The 21,177-nt window shown below is 43.3% G+C and overlaps 2 protein-coding genes across 6 annotated transcripts in view; one reads left to right on the forward strand and one right to left on the reverse strand.

The window, feature by feature from the left end:
• The first annotated feature begins 3,414 nt into the window (after positions 1–3,414).
• LOC121567650 (uncharacterized membrane protein C3orf80 homolog) lies at positions 3,415–4,601 on the forward strand. The gene has a single exon (XM_041877838.2). The coding sequence runs from the start codon at positions 3,658–3,660 to the stop codon at positions 4,288–4,290; it is 633 nt and encodes a 210-aa protein (XP_041733772.1). The 5' UTR covers positions 3,415–3,657; the 3' UTR covers positions 4,291–4,601.
• A 262-nt stretch (positions 4,602–4,863) lies between these two features.
• The window catches only part of ift80 (intraflagellar transport 80 homolog (Chlamydomonas)), a 67,747-nt gene continuing 51,433 nt past the window's right edge, over positions 4,864–21,177 (reverse strand). For 3 of the 5 annotated variants that reach the window (XM_041877835.1, XM_041877834.1, XM_041877833.1), the window contains exons 16-19: positions 10,651–10,740; positions 10,355–10,527; positions 9,986–10,109; positions 9,487–9,799 (exon numbers count right to left, since the gene is read on the reverse strand). In XM_041877835.1, the coding sequence (XP_041733769.1) occupies positions 9,689–9,799; positions 9,986–10,109; positions 10,355–10,527; positions 10,651–10,740 (498 nt within the window). In that variant the 3' untranslated portion in view covers positions 9,487–9,688. Of the gene's footprint in view, positions 4,964–9,486; positions 9,800–9,985; positions 10,110–10,352; positions 10,528–10,650; positions 10,741–21,177 lie in introns of those variants that run through there. The other 2 variants (XR_006001144.2, XM_041877837.1) reach the window with 2 other exon arrangements.

A 21,177-nucleotide genomic window follows, 5' to 3' on the forward strand; every position in this document is an offset into this window, starting at 1 on the left:
AAATAAAGACAGAGGATAATATCTGAAGACATCGATGGAGTGGTTGGTGCACGTCGACTGACCTGTATGGTGGATGGAGAAAATACATTTCTTCATCCAAGCTCCTATTCTTTGATGAAGAGTCTCTCCCTTCTCATACTGTAACCTCGCCTACTAGCTATACTAATGATCTGCTGTCCAGAGGGTAACAGCAAACCGATCAATGTCTTCCCGCAGTAAAGTAAGCACACTGTTGACCCGAGAGATGCTAATCAGTCCATCTCTGAAACCTCTCAAAAAGCCAGACCAAAATAATACAAGTAGTAGGATACCCACCCCTCACCAACAGACACAAACAAACATTATAAAGAACGCCTAGCTTCACCATCTAAGTTAGCTAGCTAGTTAACTTGCAAGCTAGGCTGTTGGTTTATAAAAGCCAAAGAAAGCTAAACTTGTTTTTATGAATTTCTCACGCATTTAAAAGGATAGACAAATAGACAGATCATTTTGCCATGTAACCATCTAGCCAGGCTAATATTGATAACTAGCTAGCTAGATAACAGGTATTGTGTAAATGTCAAACTTGCCCAAGAAAGTTCACAGAATTGTCCATTTACTATACTCTATGCTCTACTGTAATGTATGCCTACTGTACTCTGCTGTGCTCTACTGTACTGCATTGTGCTGTACTGTTCTGTCCAAACTTGTGAAACATAGATCTCTATAATTGGTTCAGATTTGGTCCGGACTGGCCTTGATTTGACGTAAACATAGACATCTATAATTGGTTCAAATTTGGTCCGGTCCAAATCTGAGCCAATAATAGACATCTATGTTTCACAAGTTTAGACAGAACAGTACATCACAATGCAGTACAGTAGAGCACAGCAGAATACAGTAGGCCTACATTACAGTAGAGTACATAGTACAGTAAAAATAAGTTGAGGATAGTACAGTACAGTAGAGTACAGTACAATAGAGCATAGAGTATAGCAAAGTAAATAATAGTAAAGTATAGTGTACTCTATTGTACCCTACTTTACTCTAATGTACTCTACTCTACTGAATTAAACTATACTGTACTGTACTCTACTGAATTAAACCATACTGTACTCTACTGTAGTCTACTCTACTGAATAAAACTCTACTGTTCTGTACCATACTGTGCTCTACTGTAGTAAACTGTGCCGTACTGTACTGTGATGTTCAAATTTGTGAAACATAGCCTAGACATCTATGATTCGTTCAGATTTGGATCTGGTCAGGACTGACCAAATTTGTACTTGTTTGAGGGCAGAGCTCATTAGAATAATACCCAGCATGCTTTGGTATTGTTTGTTTTCACTATTGGTCATTCAGCAGACAATCTTATCCAGAGCGACTTACAGTCAGTACATTCAACTAAGGTAGATAAACAACAACATATCACAGTCATAGCAAGAAATAAAAATTCTGTAACCATTACTGAGAATGTTATTGTAGTTGAAGTGGTCTAAATGTTTATTATTTAAGTTGGACTACTTTGAACATCATCATTGCCAGTTTTAAAGCTTTTCAAAAAGATAGCATAAATGCACAATACTGTGATATAATGCTTACTTCATTCGGAAAGTATTCAGACCCCTTGACTTTTTCCACATTTTGTTACGTTACAGCCTTATTCTAAAATTGATTAAATTGTTATTTTCCCTCATCAATCTACACACAATACACCATACTGATGAAGCAAAAACAGGTTTTTAAAAATGTTTGCAAATGTATTGAAAATAAAAAACGGAAACGTTAAATTTACATAAGTATTCAGACACTTTACTCAGTACTTTGTTGAAGCACCTTTGGCAGCGATTACAGCCTTGAGTCTTCTTGGGTATGACGCTACAAGCTTGGCACACCTGTATTTGGGGAGTTTCTCCTATTCTTCTCTGCAGATCCTGTCAAGCTCTGTCAGGTTGGATGGGGAGCGTCGCTGTACAACTATTTTCAGATCTTTCTGGAGAAATTAGATTGGGTTCAAGTCTGGGGTCTGGCTGGACCATTCAAGGACATTCAGAGACATTCGCCCCAGTCTGAGGTCCTGAGAGCTCTGGAGCAGGTTTTCATCAAGGATCTCTCTGTCCTTTGCTCCGTTCATCTTTCCCTCGATCCTGACTAGTCTCCCAGTCCCTGCCGCTGAAAAACATCCCCACAGCATGATGCTGCCATCACCATGCTTCACTGTAGGGATGGTGCCAGGTTTCCTCCAGACGTGACGCTTGGCATTCAGGCCAAAGAGTTCAATCTTGGTTTCATCAGACCAGAGAATCTTGTTTCTCATGGTCTGAGATTCCTTTAGGTGCCTTTTGGCAAACTACAAGCGGGCTGTCATGTGCCTTTTACTGTCATGGCCACGCTCCATACAGGCTTGATTGGTGGAGTGCTGCAGAGATGTTTGTCCTTCTGGAAGGTTCTCCCATCTCCACAGAGGAACTCTGGAGCTCTGTCAGAGTGACCATCGGGTTCTTGGTCACCTCCCTGAGCAAGGCCCTTCTCCCCTGATTGCTCAGTTTGGCCGGGCAGCCAGCTCTAGGAAGAGTCTTGGTGGTTCCAAACTTCTTCAATTTAAGAATGATGGAGGCCACTGTGTTGTTGGGGACCTTCAATGTTGCAGACATTTTTTGGTACCCCAGATCTGTGCCTCCACACAATCCTGTCTCAGAGCTCTACAGACAATTCCATCGACCTCATGGCTTGGTTTTTGCTCTGACATACACTGTCAACTGTGGGACCTTTATATAGACAGCTGTGTGCCTTTCCAAATCATGTCCAATCAATTGAATTTACCACAGGTGGACTCCAATCAACTTGTAGAAACATCTCAAGGGTGATCAATGGAAACAGGATGCACCTGAGCTCAATTTCGAGTGTCATAGCAAAGGGTATTTCAGTATTTTTTATTTTTTTTATACATTTGCAAAAATATTATACTAACCTGTTTTCGCGTTGTCATTATGGGGTATTGTGTGTAGATTGATGAGGGGGGGGGGGAAATGTAATCCATTTTAGAATAAGGCTGTAATGTAACCAAATGTGGAAAAAGTCAAGGGGTCTGAATACTTTCCGAATGCACTGTATGTGCAGTTGAAATTTGTCCATAGAATCAATGACCAAAAAATACATATTTTACTGCAGTTAATTTGGTATTTTCAACATCTGGAAAATACATATTTTTTTTACATCTGGAAAAGACCAAAAATACGTATTTTCACTGGTCTTTCAGCACTTAAAATGCACTTGATTTCAACATCCCCAAAATACTTATTTTTATCGTCTGGAAAATACATATTTTCGACTTCCGGAAAATAAAAATGTTCACCTTTCTTTCAGCACCTAGAATGCACATGACTTCAACGTCTGGAAAATACGTCATTTTGCTTACTGGGGATCTTCCGCGCACTCACACCGGGTAGAAGAGGCTACTCATCTCACTCGCAGAACAGGAGAAGTGGGTGGCTATATTATTCTGCAGTAGCCTTCTCGGGAGAGCGAATGAAGGAAGAGGATTGGAACAAACAGGCAGCAGACATAGTATCTAAAACTGCTGTGGACTCTTTCTCACCAAAAGAGGAACTAGAAGGCAGGCACGCACGGACGCACAGGTAGATCCTAACCGGACGAATCGACTAGTAGATTGAAATAATGTTTCATCTATCCACCGGCAGCAGAACGTGCATGTGCAGCATCACCTTTCTGTCCGCGGTCGTGATATCCTCCTGCCACGCGTTCCGCCGCTGTGGGGAGGTCCAGTGCGTTGAGGGCCACCAGTGCTGCCCCCCTACCGTTACCGGCAACGGTAGCGCGAGCTCCACGGTGCGCTGCTGCAAGCTCCCGCTGCATATATTCTTCGACAACGTGGGCTGGGTGACGCGCAAGCTATCGGGCATCCTGATCCTGCTGCTCCTTTTCGCAATGGGCTACTTCATCCAGCGCATTATCTGCCCGCGGCCGCGCCGACACCCCCACCCCGAACACCCCGAGGAGCCCTCCCTCTTCCACGGACACGCCACCGCGTCCCAGGACTCCCTACTGGACCGGTACCCCGAATACAGTTTTGGGGACTTCACCTCGCCAGTGCTGCTACCCGCATATGACGAGGTGAAGTACCTGCCGACCTACGAGGAGACCATGCAGGAGGTGCACAGAGACCGGTCGGATGATAATTTACTGGAGGAGCCTGCTGCGGACGGAGGGACGAGGGGAGGACCGATACCCAGAGAAGAGGGAGAGGACACTTCAGGACACAACACACGCGCGTCAAGGAATTCTGTCTGACTAAATGTGATGGACTATCAAATGTAATCATTTTTATTTTATTATGAACTAAAGGAGAGACTTACAGGCTATATAATAACTTAAGTGCAATTACAATCTGTTGCAATGAATGTTGAAAATAATAGGAACTGGCATTTTGGTCAATGACGGAGTTTTATATGATTGGGCGGATGATTCTCCTTTTGTATGCAAATTAGACTAGGTATGAGAAAAGGAGACAATAAAAGAGAGATGGCTGCTAAAATTGGCGCTCTTTTTTGTATTGACAGGCTGCTAATATGGCGCAGGTACAATCACATTACATTTTGCTTAAACGGTTCAATTTCCAAAGGCACCATGAGACAGTTGTCTTTCTCCATATTTTTATTTTATTTTATTTTATGAGATTAACAGGCTGAGAATGAGCTTTTGAGTCTGCTGGGCCTGAAAGACTTCTATTCATTGTTATATCTATATCCTAGAAATGTGCATCATGTCATAATAACAGTAATTTGGTGGGTGCTTATATTTGTCCTATTTCACACATGTACAACTGTGTATTAATATGCATGTGAGAATTGGAAATGTTTTTTCTTCGTCTTCATATGCCAATTCTCCCCGAGACACCCCTCAGAGAGTGGGGTCACAGGCAGGGTCTAGGAGAATCGCTTGGTGCTGTGCAGTTTTCAGTGGCCTAGTGGGGATTTAAAAGTAATAGAATAGTCACACCATGGAATGAATACAAATACTCTCTCCAACACATCTACATAGGCTATGCCTGACATTTTGTTACATCAGCAAGTTATTTTATCCAATGTATCAGAGAGCTCAGCTCACACATACTGCAGAATGAACACAAGATCTCCTCTCTGAGAGAGATGAGGATGATGTCCCTAAATACCGATCCAATGTCGAGTTACCATGTAGTGATCAGTGAGCAGAGACCAGCTCTGATAGTTTGTCTTTGATGTAGTGACCATAGTTGAATGTCAAAACTTTCACCATCATCAGCATTAGATCACTTTAATACAGACATGCCTTGCATGGAAACAGGCAGGAAACTGACTGATAGACAATACAGACAGTCATAAAGACAGAAGTATAGAATAGACAGCATTAAATAAAGAGCTAGGCTGGCAGACATAAAGCTGGAGCTGCAGACTGAGATAGCCAGTATACAGGACAGATCAGTGAACAGAGACTACACACCCTTGTCTGTTTATCGATCTGTCATACTTACCTGTGTCTGTCTGTCTGTCGCTGGCAGACAGCAGACCAGTTAGCAGGCAGGTACATTTCAATATCTTAATGCTCAATTCTAAATCGATCTGTAGCCCAAGAACCAGAAATAATATAGCTATGTCCAGCTAAGCTTATGATAGACTAGGCGGCATTTTTGGCCATACTTTTAAACCTTACCTATCCACTCTTCTCAGATCTACACAGAAAATGACCTAGGGAGTAGGGTTATATTTGGAATTGGGAAATAGAGTTCTACATTTACAAACCACTCCTCTGTGCACAGCCTAGGGTACAGCCACATCCTCTACACAGTAGGCTGGGCGAGAACAGTCATCATTAGTCTTTCTGTGGAACAGTGGGCCGTTGAGATGCACCAACCCTCCAAGAACCCAATCACTTGAGCTAACTGGTTTATCTGAAGTGCATAAGAGTGGATAAGCAATGAGAAACTAAAGGATACTCATTAGGAGTTTGGGTTACAGGAGTGATGTTAGCACATCACTTGTACAGTGGGGGTAAAAAGTATTTAGTCAGCCACCAATTGTGCAAGTTCTCCCACTTAAAAAGATGAGAGAGGCCTGTAATTTTCATCATAGGTACACGTCAACTATGACAGACAAATTGAGAAAAAAAAATCCAGAAAATCACATTGTAGGATTTTTTATGAATTTATTTGCAAATTATGGTGGAAAATAAGTATTTGGTCACCTACAAACAAGCAAGATTTCTGGCTCTCACAGACCTGTAACTTCTTCAAGAGGCTCCTCTGTCCTCAACTCGTTACCTGTATTAATGGCACCTGTTTGAACTTGTTATCAGTATAAAAGACACCTGTCCACAACCTCAAACAGTCACACTCCAAACTCCACTATGGCCAAGACCAAAGAGCTGTCAAAGGACACCAGAAACAAAATTGTAGACCTGCACCAGGCTGGGAAGACTGAATCTGCAATAGGTAAGCAGCTTGGTTTGAAGAAATCAACTGTGGGAGCAATTATTAGGAAATGGAAGACATACAAGACCACTGATAATCTCCCTCGATCTGGGGCTCCACGCAAGATCTCACCCCCGTGGGATCAAAATGATCACAAGAACGGTGAGCAAAAATCCCAGAACCACACGGGGGGGACCTAGTGAATGACCTGCAGAGAGCTGGGACCAGAGTAACAAAGCCTACCATCAGTAACACACTATGCCGCCAGGGACTCAAATCCTGCAGTGCCAGACGTGTCCCCCTGCTTAAGCCAGTACATGTCCAGGCCCGTCTGAAGTTTGCTAGAGTGCATTTGGATGATCCAGAAGAGGATTGGGAGAATGTCATATGGTCAGATGAAACCAAAATAGAACTTTTTGGTAAAAACTCAACTCGTCGTGTTTGGAGGACAAAGAATGCTGAGTTGCATCCAAAGAACACCATACCTACTGTGAAGCATGGGGGTGGAAACATCATGCTTTGGGGCTGTTTTTCTGCAAAGGGACCAGGACGACTGATCCGTGTAAAGGAAAGAATGAATGGGGCCATGTATCGTGAGATTTTGAGTGAAAACCTCCTTCCATCAGCAAGGGCATTGAAGATGAAACGTGGCTGGGTCTTTCAGCATGACAAAGATCCCAAACACACCGCCCGGGCAACGAAGGAGTGGCTTCGTAAGAAGCATTTCAAGGTCCTGGAGTGGCCTAGCCAGTCTCCAGATCTGAAGAGTTGAAAGTCCGTGTTGCCCAGCGACAGCCCCAAAACATCACTGCTCTAGAGATCTGCATGGAGGAATGGGCCAAAATACCAGCAACAGTATGTGAAAACCTTGTGAAGACTTACAGAAAACGTTTGACCTGTGTCATTGCCAACAAAGGGTATATAACAAAGTATTGAGAAACTTTTGTTATTGACCAAATACTTATTTTCCACCATAATTTGCAAATAAATTCATTAAAAATCCTACAATGTGATTTTCTGGATTTTTCTTTCTCATTTTGTCTGTCATAGTTGACGTGTACCTATGATGAAAATTACATGCCTCTCTCATCTTTTTAAGTGGGAGAACTTGCACAATTGGTGGCTGACTAAATACTTTTTTCCCCCACTGTATGTTAAATACTGTATGCGCTTTAGCCAGACTTCCTAGTCTCATTAATACCATCATCTTCAACAGGGATTCTGACCATGACCGTTATGGATCACCATAATGGGAAAGCTAGTCTGTCTGACTGTAGTGTAATCCTATACCGTCCAGCCAGGGCCAGCCTGTTGTGTTGGACACTTATGGATTTCCTTCACAGAGGAAATTGGTGGATAAGAGGTGTTTACACAAAACAACATTAAATCTACTGATGGATGAATGGAGTGAATGACACAAGATGCAGACACATTACACACACACATCACAGTACGTTTTAGTGACAGAATACAGATATGGTATTACTGTATTTTGTGATTTAACAGTAGAGATCACATTTTTGCATCTTTGTCTCTCTCTCTCACTCTCTCTGCAGTGGAGGCAGCCTCTACAAGTCCTCTGCACTCAGGCTGTGGGTTCAGGGGCCTAGGGCACGCTCCAATCCTTTAGAATTTCCAGCATTAATGTTTAATCAGATGGAGTAAACTCTGATATTCTGCGCTTTGAGGAGTCCCTCGTAGGGGATCTGAATACAATAATGAGAAAGGCTGCTGAGATGACTTGCTGCCACCATATTGAACTTAGTGGCACCAGAGCCCGTGGAGTATTGGTTAGAGTACATTGCTCTGGCTTGAGGTAAAAGCATTGTGTAGTTGTGTGTACAATCATGACAAGACACTTCATAAGTATTGAGATGTTTCGGATGTTTTGGAAATCCAGACCCAGGCCAATTTTATGGGGTGTGTAACAGCCCAACCTGAGTGTGAGAAAAATAGACAATATACAGTAATTCTGTGTCTAACAACAGATTATGCCAATGGAGCAGTTATTCAATGCCTTAGTGGGCAAAACAGCAGAGAAACCAAGGCCAGATCAATGTGCACTATGCTCCTCATAAATCCTACATTATGCCCCGTCAGTGTCTGAGCTTTAGTAGTAGCAGCATGGTTTGGATATGGAGTTCAGTGTGTGTGACTGGGTGTGTGTTTTTTTTAGGTCTGTATGTATTTGTTGAAGTGTCTGGGTGTGTGTGTGTGTGTGTGTTATCTGTGTGCTGTATGTCTGATCATACTTGTGTAAGAGTTCAGGAAACACGTGCATTGAGATGTGTGCATGTGAAACCTGACTCCTGGCTGATAGAGTGCTGCTCCTCTTGGGTCAGAGATGACTGGAGAGCTTCCACACTACCACTGACATCATAAGCTACCCGTCGCCCTCTCTCTAACTTTACTCTAGACAAGAACGGCCTGACTGCAGTTAGCTGAGGAAGGATGGAGGGAGTTCCTTCTAGCCTGCACTTAAAACAATACCTGAGTGACCTGCAGGGATTGATAGCATGGAAAAACAGAGAGCGAGAGAACGAGAGGACATGAAGAGAAGGGGGTGTGAGAGAGGCTGAACTTAATGATTCAGTCTTGCTCTGTAATAGTGTAGGACAAGCAGCCCTAGACTGCTCCTCTACTGCCCCCATTAGCCATCATCCTGTATCCATCAGGAATACTGGGAGCGCCGGGGTCCAGACCAGAGTGACAGGGATCCATCCTGCTGCTCCTGGCCTCCCTGCTGGGGCTGTGTTTGACTGTGTGTTGGGGTTGTGCGTGTGTTGGGGTTGTGTGTGTGTGTTGGGAGTGGAGATAGATGGGGTGTAATGGCATAATGATGGGCTGGACCTCTGTCAGGGGAGGAAGCTGCATGGCAAGCAGTTTTACACCACCACAGAGAATACACATTAAAGCCTTAATACTTAATTACACACAAACACACACTAAATATCTATGATTACTAGTTAAAACGGACTGGGCTGGGGCTGATTGCATTGGATTGAAATAGCAGATAGCAAATAGCAGTAGCAGAGAGTTGATCGATCTGATAAATATGTATTTATTAAACTTCTACATATGTACATTCTCAGAGAATAAGGCATTTAAGCTAATTGTAAAAAAGATCTACTAGTATAAAAAACAGAAACACAAAAATAACACTAACCATGTTTGATAAATGATCATTCGAATATATTATGTACATTTGGTCCCTGGATGAGATCAGAGGTGTGGGGTCAAAGGTCAGCTTCGGGAGGCCAGGCTGCTCCTGACAGAGGTGTTGGCAGCCTTCTCTCGCTCCTTAACCAGCTCCATCTCTACCTTCGCCTGGATCTTCTCCCAGTCCACCTCCACCTGATGGAGAGAGAGAGAGAGAGAGAAATTAGAGAAGTGGGTCAGTCTAATGGGGCATAGTATGACAGAAATGGCACATTGCCTCTTGTAAAAAAAATACTGTCTGGTTTCGAAGAGAAGAAGTCTTTACTACTACAGCTGGTCTGTGTTCACTATATGACAGTCAAAAGCAATGACATATCCTACCCCGTCAGCGTACTGCATGAACCTCTTGTTGGTCTCTTTCTTGCTAAAGTCCTGCAGGAACTTGAGTCTGTAGGCCAGCACTGTGTCCACATGGGTCTTATGTTTTACTGCCAGCTCCAACGCCCTGAGGACACATGAAGCTTTCAGTCCCATTCACAGACGCACATGTAAGTATACATAGACAGACAGGCAGAAAGACATGTCAAACAGACAGACATGTCAGACAGACATTCAGAGACAGACAGACATTCAGAGACAGACAGACATTCAGAGACAGACAGACATTCAGAGTCACAGGCAGACAGATATTCAGAGACAGACAGACATTCAGAGACAGACAGACATTCAGAGACAGACAGACACCCACACCTGTCCCAGTTGTAGAGGTTGATGTGGACCTGTATGGCCTGGTAGACCAGGCCAGCCTGTAGCAGAGTGGCCTCAGCCTCCTGGACATGACCACTGAACAGTAACATGTGGGCCACTGAAGATTCCTTAGATGCCATATCCTTGATAGAGTTAATATACTGCACCTTATCCACCTGGAGAGAGAGAGGCAGGAGAGAAATATAGAAAAACAGAATGACATTTACTTCAATTACTGTACACATGTGGAGGAGAAAAGGAAAGAGAGCGAGATTTGAGTGATTGATGGAGGGTCTTACCTCTCCAATGGCAGCGTAGGCCACCTCCGCTGTCGTCAACTCCCTATTGGCCATTGCCATGCCAGCGAGACACGCCCACAGCGACTGGTCCTATAGGAACAGAGACAGACATGAACCAAATAGGAAATGAAATTCAGCATACACACATTGTCTTAGCATCAATAAACGCACCCCCCCAAAAATAAAAAAAAACACCCGAACAACCCACACCCACCCACACCCACACCCACACCCACACCCACACACACCCACAATAGGGAGAAGGCATGAGTGCCAGGGGACAGGGAGCTAGGGTATAGGGGTATATGTCAGGGGGTGGAACTGCTGCTCAGCCTGACAGGCTGGTGGTGGCGCCAGGGCGTAGCGCATGTCCCAGCCCTGACCACAGGCCCTGCACAGGGGGGCTAGTTTAGCCCTGCTCCCCTGGGTCATTAAAGGGATGGGGCACTGAGAGAGAGGAGGGCTGTGTGTGTTATTAGAGGGACGGGAGGGCAATTACACTGGCGTCGCTACAGGGACACTCTTCCCATTACCAGTCTGCTCATCCTCACAACACAGGCCTCGTTAGTGTCACTCTGCAGGGCACAGCACACACACACACACACACACACACACACATACACACTCAAACACACCCTGTAATCTGACTTCCGTGTGTGTGAGTCTGATATCATACTCATTCAGGACACGCAGACGTACTTAGACAAACATGCAGGCACACACGCACACAGACTTAATGTTACTCCCATTCACTCTTACAGTCACACTCAAACTACGCCACTCAACAGTATCACTGAAAGCAAAGCCCAGAACAAAATCCTCATCCATCCTGTCATCTCATCTGAATCCTTCATTAAGACAAACAACATTGGCCATAAAACCGTGAAGACAACAACAAAATCATCCTTTGCTAAAGCCACTAAATGCTGGTCAGAGAGTCAGAGAGAGATAGGCTAGTTTCCTCCAATCAGAGGAGAGATGTGGTCCATTGTGGTGTTGGCTCACTGTTAGAGCCTGGCTGGGGATTTAGTCACACTGCTGGGCTGCCCATGTTTGTGTGACTGTGTACAGTATTGTTGTTTGTGTACAGGCCTATCAGCATGTGTGTGTCTGTGTGTGTGTCTGTGTGTGTGTTTAAGCATGTGTGCATGCTTGTGTCAATCTTTACGTGCGTGTTTGTGTGCGTGTCTGTTAATAACAATTCAGTGCCATGAAAGTATCCACAAGGGGCTAATCCTCCATACCTGGCTAACAAGACTTCCCCAAAACACTCCTCCCACTCCGGGAAAAACCACACCACATGGCCACAAAAGACCAAACCCTTACCAGAAACGGGGGGAGGAAGAAGGAGGGGTGGCTATTAAAAGTGGTGACGCTCCTTCTTCCATAAAGTGCCTCCAGGAAGTATTCACACCCCTTAACTTTTTCCACATTTTGTTGTGTTACAGCCTGAATTTAAAATGGATTAAATTGAGATTTTGTGTCACTGGCCTACACACAATACCCCTGGCCGGGGACCAATGCAGGCAAACTTAAATCTGTTTTACCTAATTTCTACCAGCATGTCACATGTGCAACCAGAGGAAAATAAAAACTAGAACACCTTTAGACCACCTTTACTCCACACACAGAGACACATACAAATCTCTCCCTCGCCCTCCATTTGGCAAATCTGACCATAATTAAATCCTCCTGATTCCTACGTACAAGCAAAAACTAAAGCACGAAGTACCAGTGACTTGCTCAATACGGAAGTGGTCAGATGACGCAGATATTACGCTACAGACTGGAATATGTTCCAGAGCTCATCCGATGGCATTGAGGAGTACACCACCTCAGTCACTGGCTTCATCAATAAGTGCATCGACGACGTCGTCCCCACAGTGACCGTACGTATATGCCAACCAGAAGCCATGGATTACAGGCAACATCCGCACCGAGCTAAAGGCTAGATCTGCCGCTTTCAAGGAGCGGGACACTAATCTGGACGCTTATAAGAAATCCCGCTATGCCCTCAGACGAACCATCAAACAGGCAAAGCGTCAATACAGGACTAAGATTGAATCCTACTACAACGTCTCTGACACTCGTCAGATGTGGCACGCCTTGCAAACTATTACGGACTACAAAGGGAAAACCAGCCGCGAGCTGCCCAGTGACGCGAGCCTACCAGACGAGCTAAATACCTTTTATGCTCGCTTCGAGGCAAGCAACACTGAAGCATGCATGAAAGCACCAGCTGTTCCGGACGACTGTGTGATCACGCTCTCCGTAGCTGATTTGAGCAACATTCACAAGGGTGCGGGGCCAGATGAATTATCAGGACGTGTACTCACTTGCCAGTTGGCGGTCCAACTGGCAAGTGTCTTCACTGATATTTTCAACATCTCCCTGACCGAGTCAGTAATACCAAGTCGGTTAGGTCATCTACTTTGTGCATGACACAAGTCATTTTTCCAACAATTGTTTACAGATAGATTATTTCACCTATAATTCAATGTATCACAAAATTCCAGAAAATTATGTCATGGCTTTAGAAGATTCTGATAGGCTAATTGACATCATTTGAGTCAATTGGAGGTGTACCTGTGGATGTATTTCAAGGCCTACCTTCAAACTCAGTGCCTCTTTGCTTGACATCATGGGAAAATCAAAAGAAATCAGCCAAAAATGTTGTAGACCTCCACAAGTCTGGTTCATCCTTGGGAACAATTTCCAAACGCCTGAAGGTACCACGTTCATCTGTACAAATAATAGTACGCAAGTATAAACACCATGGGACCATGCAGCCATCATACCGCTCAGGAAGGAGACGCGTTCTGTCTCCTAGAGATGAACGTACCTTGGTGCGAAAAGTGCAAATCAATCCCAGAACAACAGCAAAGGACCTTGTGAAGATGCTGGAGGAAACAGGTACAGAAGTATCTATATCCACAGTAAAACGAGTCCTATATCGACATAACCTGAAAGGCCGCTCAGCAAGGAAGAAGCCACTGCTCCAAAACCGCCATAAAAAAGCCAGAATACGGTTTGTAACTGCACATGGGGACAAAGATCGTACTTTTTGGAGAAATGTCCTCTGGTCTGATGAAACAAAAATAGAACTGTTTGACCATTGTTAGGTTTGGAGGAAAAAGGGGGCCATTTGCACGCCGAAGAACACCATCCCAACTGTGATGCACGGGGGTGGCAGCATCATGCTGTGGGGGTGCTTTGATGCAGGAGGGACTGGTGCACTTCACAAAATAGGTGGCATCATGAGGAAGGAAACTGATGTGGATATATTGAAGCAACATCTCAAGACATCAGTCAGGAAGTTAAAGCTTGGTCACAAATGGGTCTTCCAAATGAACAATGACCCCAGGCATACTTCCAAAGTTGTGGCATAATGGCTTAAGGACAACAAAGTAAAGTTATTGGAGTGGCCATCACAAAGTGTCACGTTGCTGTGGATTGGTGTGGTGTAGAATCAGGCGCAGGAAGCAGAGGATAAGTCCAACAAGACTTTACTAGAGCACACAAAAAATAATCCAAACAGCCCGGAGGCAAAAAGACGCACACAGGCGTAAAATAGCGAGCGCACACACAGGTGCGAAAATACTCTCCTAACACAAGGAGGAAGCTATGAAAATAGCGTACCGACACGGGTAGCGCAACAACACGACACGAACAATTACACACAACACTAAACTAACAACAAGGAAACTAAATAGGGTGCTAAATGAGACATAACACAAAACAGGTGTGACTAACAGACAAAACCAATCAAACAAGAAACATAGAGCGGTGGCAGCTAGTACTCCGGAGACGACGACCGGCGAAACCTGCCCGAACAAGGAGGAGGAGCCGCCTCGGCCGAAACCGTGACACAAAGCCCTGACCTCAATCCTATAGAAAATTTGTGGGCAGAACTGAAAAAGCGTGTGCGAGCAAGGAGGCCTACAAACCTGACTCAGTTACACCAGCTCTGTCAGGAGGAATGGGCCAAAATTCTCCCAACTTATTGTGGGAAGCTTGTGGAAGGCTACCTGAAACGTTTGACCCAAGTTAAACAATTTAAAGGCAATGCTACCAAATACTAATTGAGTGTATGTAAACTTCTGACCCACTGGGAATGTGATGAAATAAATAAAAGCTGAAATAAATCATTCTCTCTACTATTATTCTGACATTTCACATTCTTAAAATAAAGTGCTGATCCTAACTGACCTAAGACAGGGAATTTTTACTAGGATTAAATGTCAGGAATTGTGAAAAACTGAGTTTAAATGTATTTGGCTAAGGTGTATGTAAACTTCCGACTTCAACTGTAGATTGCAAAATAGTTGGGAAGAGATTTTTGACGTACCGATCCCATGGCATAGTGTTTATGAACTGATACGCATAACGACACCAGATTCAAAATTTATAATCTTTCAATTTAAATTATTATATAAAATTCTTGCTACCAATAAAATGTTATTTATATGGGGGATACAATCTTCCCAGCTCTGCAGATTTTGCTGCGAAGAGACAGAATCATTAGATCATTTGTTTTGGTACTGTCCATTTGTAGTTTGTTTTTGGACACAGGTCCAGGAATGGCTAAAGGATTGCAATATTTACCTGGAGCTAACCTTGCAGATAGCATTACTGGGTGATCTGAAAAGTCATAGTCAATCGATCAATAATATAATAATACTTTTAGCAAAAATGTTTATTTTCAATTCACAATCTGTAGAAACAATGAGAATAGAAAGGTTCAGAACTTTTGTAAAACATCACAGTACAGTTGAAAAATCCTATATGGATGGTGTTAAGAGATAGATGGGTGGTGTTGAATGGAGTTGAAGGATGGGACTAATAACAACTAACAACAAATAATAACAAGATAACTAATAATGTAAGCATACTATGTCCATAATAAGTATTTAGGTTGTAGGTTGGGAGCTTTTGTGAAAGAGCACAGTTAGAAAGATATGGCATATAGAAGCAAACCGGATGGACATCATGAAAATGATCGGAGAGGTTGAGAGTAGAAGAAGTTCAGGAGAAAAAACAAATGAAATATAATTATTGTAAAATTGACTGTGTCCATAAAATGTAGATAGTAAGTATAAGCTCCAAGTAGGGAAAGGGTGGTGGGGTTGGAAAGTAATAAAGGGGAATATATCTTTTTTTAAGGATATGTATGTGTATGTATGTATGTATGTATGTATGTATGTATGTATGTATGTATGTATGTGTGTATGTGTGTATGTATGTGTGTATGTATGTGTGTATGTATGTATGTGTGTATGTATGTATATATACAGTGGGAAGAATAAGTATTTGATACACTGCCGATTTTGCAGGTTTTCCTACTTACAAAGCATGTAGAGGTCTGTCATTTTTATCATAGGTACACTTCAACTGTGAGAGACGGAATCTAAAACAAAAATCCAGAAAATCACATTGTATGATTTTTAAGTAATTCATTTGCATTTTATTGCATGACATAAGTATTTGATCACCTACCAACCAGTAAGAATTCCGGCTCTCACAGACCTATTCGTTTTTCTTTAAGAAGCCCTCATGTTCTCCACTCATTACCTGTATTAACTGCACCTGTTTGAACTCGTTACCTGTATAAAAGACACCTGTCCACACACTCAATCAAACAGACTCCAACCTCTCCACAATGGCCAAGACCAGAGAGCTGTGTAAGGACATCAGGGATACAATTGTAGACCTGCACAAGGCTGGGATGGGATACAGGACAATAGGCAAGCAGCTTGGTGAGAAGGCAACAACTGTTGGCGCAATTATTAGAAAATGGAAGAAGTTCAAGATGACGGTCAATCACCCTCGGTCTAGGGCTCCATGCAAGATCTCACCTCGTGGGGCATCAATGATCACGAGGAAGGTGAAGGATCAGCCCAGAACTAAATTTGAACTACATTGTTGGTTAAGGGCTTGTAAGTAAGTATTTCACGGTAAGGTCTACACCTGTTGTATTTGGCGCATGTGACAAATAACATTTGATTTGATTTGAATGTCAAAGTGGAATTATGTTTCTTGAATTTTTTACAAATTAATAAAACAGTTTGAGCTGAAATGTCTTCACCCAATAAGTATTCAATCCCTTTGTTATGGCAAGCCTAACTAAGTTCAGGAGTAAAAATGTGCTTAACAAGTCACATAATAAGTTGCTTGGACTCACTCTATGTGCAATAATAGTGTTTAACATGATTTTTGAATGACTACCTCCTCTCTGTACCCCACACATACAATTATCTGTAAGGTGCCTCAGTCGAGCAGTGAATTTCAAACAGATTCAACCACAAAGAACAGGGAGGTTTTCCAATGCCTCGCAAAGAAGGGCATTAATTGGTAGATGGGAAAAAATTATACAAGCAGACATAGAATACTCCTTTGAGCATGGTGAAGTTATTAATTACACTTTGGATGGTGTATCAATACACCCAGTCACTACAAAGATACAGGCATCCTTCCTAACTCAGTTGCCGGAGAGGAAGGAAACCACACAGGGATTTCACCATGAGGCCAATGGTGACTTTAAAACAGTTACAGAGTTTAATGGCTGTGATAGGAGGATGGATCAACAACATTGTAGTTTCTCCACAATACTAACCTAATTGACAGAATGAAAAGGAGGAAGCCTGTACATAATACAAATATTCCAAAACATGCATCCTGTTTGCAACAAGGTACTAAAGTAAAACTGCAAAAAATGTGGCAAAGAAATTAACTTTATGTCCTGAATATAAAGCGTTGTTTGGGGCTGAGTACCACTCTTCACAATAACCTAAAACACAAGGCCAAATATACACTGGAGTTGCGCACCTAGACGAAAAATGTTTCCTGAGTGGCCTAGTCACAGTTTTGACTTAAATTCGCTTGAAAATCTATGGCAAGACTTGAAAATGGCTGTTAATCAATGATCAACAACCAACTTGACAAAACTTGAAGAATTCTTAAAAGAAGAATTTGAAAATATTGTACAATCCTGGTCTGCAAAGCTCTTAGAGACTTACCCAGAAAGACTCACAGCTGTAATCGCTGCCAAACGTGATTCTAACACTTATTGACTCAGGGGTGTGAATACTTATGTAAATTAGATATTTATGTATTTCATTTTCAATACATTTTGAAACAAATATTTTGACTTTGTCATTATGGGATTTTGTGTGTAAATGGGTGAGGAGAAAAAAAACAATTAAATCCATGTTGAATTCAGGCTGTAACACAACAAAATGTGGAATAAGTCAAGGGGTATGAAGAAAGTGCATTTAAAACGTTTTCAGACCCTTTGACTTTTTCCACATTTTGTTACTTTACAGCCTCATTCTAAAATGGATTAAATCATTTTTTCCCCTCATCAATCTACACGCAATACCCCATAATGGCAAAGCAAAAACAGGTTTTAATAAATTTTTGCAAATTTATATAAAACCGCCCGGAAATATCACATTTACATAAGTATTCAGACCCTTTACTCAGTACTTTGTTGAAGCACATTTGGCAGCGATTACAGCCTTGTGTCTTCTTGGGTATGATGCTACAAGCTTGGCACACCTGTATTTGGGGAGTGTCTGTGAGTCTTGGCTGTGTGCTTAGGGTCGTTGTCCTGTTGGAAGGTGAACCTTCACCCCAGTCTGAGGTCCTGAGCGCTCTGGAGCAGGTTTTCATCAAGGATCTCTCTGTACTTTGCTCCATTCATCTTTCCCTCGATCCTGACTAGTCTACCAGTCCCTGCCGCTGAAAAACATCGCCACAGCATGATGCTGCCACCACCATGCTTCACCTTAGGGATGGTGCCAGGTTTCCTCCAAAAGGGACACTTGGCATTCAGGCCAAAGAGTTCAATCTTGGTTTCATCAGACCAGAGAATCTTGTTTCTCATGGTCTGAGAGTCCTTTAGGTGCCTTTTGGCCAACTCCAAGCAGGCTGTAATGTGCCTTTTCTGAAGAGTGGTTTCCGTCTGGCCACTCTACCATAAAGGCCTGATTGGTGGAGTGCTGCAGAGATGGTTGTCCTCCTGGAAGGTTCTCACATCTCCACAGAGGAACTCTGGAGCTCTGTCAGTGACCATTGGGTTGTTGGTGATCTCCCTGACCAAGGCCCTTCTCCCCTGATTGCTCAGGTTGGCCGGACAGCCAGCTCTAGGAAGAGTGTTGGTGGTTCCAAACTTCTTCCATTTAAGAATGATGGAGGCCACTGTGTTCTTGGGGACCTTCAATGCGGCAGAAATGTTTTGGTACCCTTCCCCAGATCTGTGCCTCGACACAATCCTGTCTCAGAGCTCTACGGACAATTCCTTTGACCTCATGGCTTGGTTTTTGCTCTGACATGCACTGTCAACTGTGGGAGATTTGTACAGAGTAAAAGGTATCTTGAAGAAGGAAGGCTATCACTCCATTTTGCAACGCCATGCCATACCCTGTGGACGGCGCTTGATTGGAGCCAATTTCGTACTAGAAAAGGACAATGACCCAAAGCACAGCTCCAAACTATGGAATAACTATTTGGGGAAGAAGCAGTCAGCTGGTATTCTGTCTATAATGGAGTGGCCAGCACAGTCACCGGATCTCAACCCTATTGAGCTGTTGTGGGAGCAGCTTGACAGTGTGGTACGTAAGAAGTGCCCATCAAGCCAATCCAACTAGTGGGAGGTGCTTCAGGAAGCATGGGGTGAAATCTCTTCAGATTACCTCAACAAATTGACAACTAGAATGCCAAAGGTCTGCAAGGCTGTAATTGCTGCAAATGGAGGATTCTTTGATGAAAGCAAAGTTTGAAGGACACAATTATTATTTCCATTAAAAATCATTATTTCTAACCTTGTCAATGACTACATTTCCTATGCATTTTGCTATATTTCCTATTCAAACTAATTTCATGTATGTTTTCATTGGAAAAAAAATGAAATTTCTACGTGACCCCAAACTTTTGAACAGTAGTGTATGTAAATAAGGTATTTCAGTTTTTTATTTTTAATAGATTTGCAAAGATTTCTAAAAACCTGTTTTCGCTTTGTCATTATGGGGTATTGTGTGTAGATTGATGAGGAAAATAAGTCATTTAATCAATTTTAGAATAAGGCTGTAACTTAACAAAATGTGGAAAAAGGGAAGTGGTCTGAATACTTTCCGAATACACTGTACTTTCTGAAGGCACTGCATATACCCACTTCACCCCCCTCTCCCCTCCAGCCATCCTTCTCCAGGGTTGTGGTTATTGCATCATAACCAATGCAGTGTACACTGTGAAGGCTCTTACTGGGGTTGGGGTTCAGGGGTTGGTTGTGTGTGTTGGGGAGGTTAAATACGGTAAATGGTGTCACCCAGGCTAATTAGAAACAAATTAAAAGCTGCTGGTCGTGTCTCGTTAAAGCTCCACTCCAGTTGGGAGTGGGCACACACACACTCATGCACGGCACACACACGCACACACACACACGGACATCAACCCCAGCCAACAAACACACACTGAAGGACTAAGTTCTCTTGAAGTATCCAGTCAATATCTTAATGTGTGTACATGGTCCATACGGTCTATGGTGGAGTACTACAGGGGAGTTAGCAGATGAGGAGAGAAAGCAGATCTAAAGGAAGGGATAGCAGGAAGAGGAGGAGAAAGAAGAAAAATGAAGACATGAGGAGAATGACAAAGACGAGGACAGGAGGAAAAGGGATAATGGAAAGACGTAAATGAACGAGAGAGAGACTCACCTCTTCCTCAGAGGTCTAGCACACAGAGACTTCGTGTGTGTGTGTGGGGGGGGGGAGGAACATCACGGAGAAAGACATGAAACAATCGGACAGACACGAGACAACCAGACAGACATGAGACAACCAGCTGAAATGTGACAACCAGACAGAAATGAGGACAGAAATGTGACACACTGACACCTGAGACAAGACATTGAGACACACACACACTCCCCACTGCCAAAGAGTGACAGTTAGTTCCCACACTGCCTGTTGTTCCCACGCTATGGTGGGGGGAACCCATAAGGTCTAACAGAACATAACACTAGAACCCTGGAGGAATCCCATTCACTATTCCCTCAGGAACCCCCTATTACCAACCCCCCAGGACCCAGACCTGTGGCCCCCCAGCCCGTGGCCCCTCTTGGGGGCTGAGTGTTTCCCCTGGAGCGCGGGCTCTGGTTCTCTGGTCCCTCTGGTCCTGCTTTGCTCTGCTGCAACCCACAATGTGCTAGCAATTACAGGCCGCTAATTACACCATTTATCCTTAATAACTGGCTTTAAGAGAGGGCTCAGAGCTCAGGGCACAGAGCAGCCCCCCTATCCTGGGTAGGGTAGGGGCAGGGCCAGGGAGACAGCAGGCCTGATGTTAGACATTACTTGGCACTGGCCAATTTCACACCATTATTCTATTTTCAACATAATGTTAATAGTTTTTAAGATGTGTTTTGTACAGTATTTCGAGTTGAAGATGATGTGTGCTCTGCGCTATACAGGTCAGACTCATTCTGCATGGGGCCAGGGAGTCACTAGGGAATGTCCCCTTCAGTTGTAA

The sequence above is a fragment of the Coregonus clupeaformis genome, chromosome 6, assembly GCF_020615455.1.
Source record: "Coregonus clupeaformis isolate EN_2021a chromosome 6, ASM2061545v1, whole genome shotgun sequence".
Classification (NCBI taxonomy): Eukaryota; Metazoa; Chordata; class Actinopteri; order Salmoniformes; family Salmonidae; genus Coregonus; species Coregonus clupeaformis.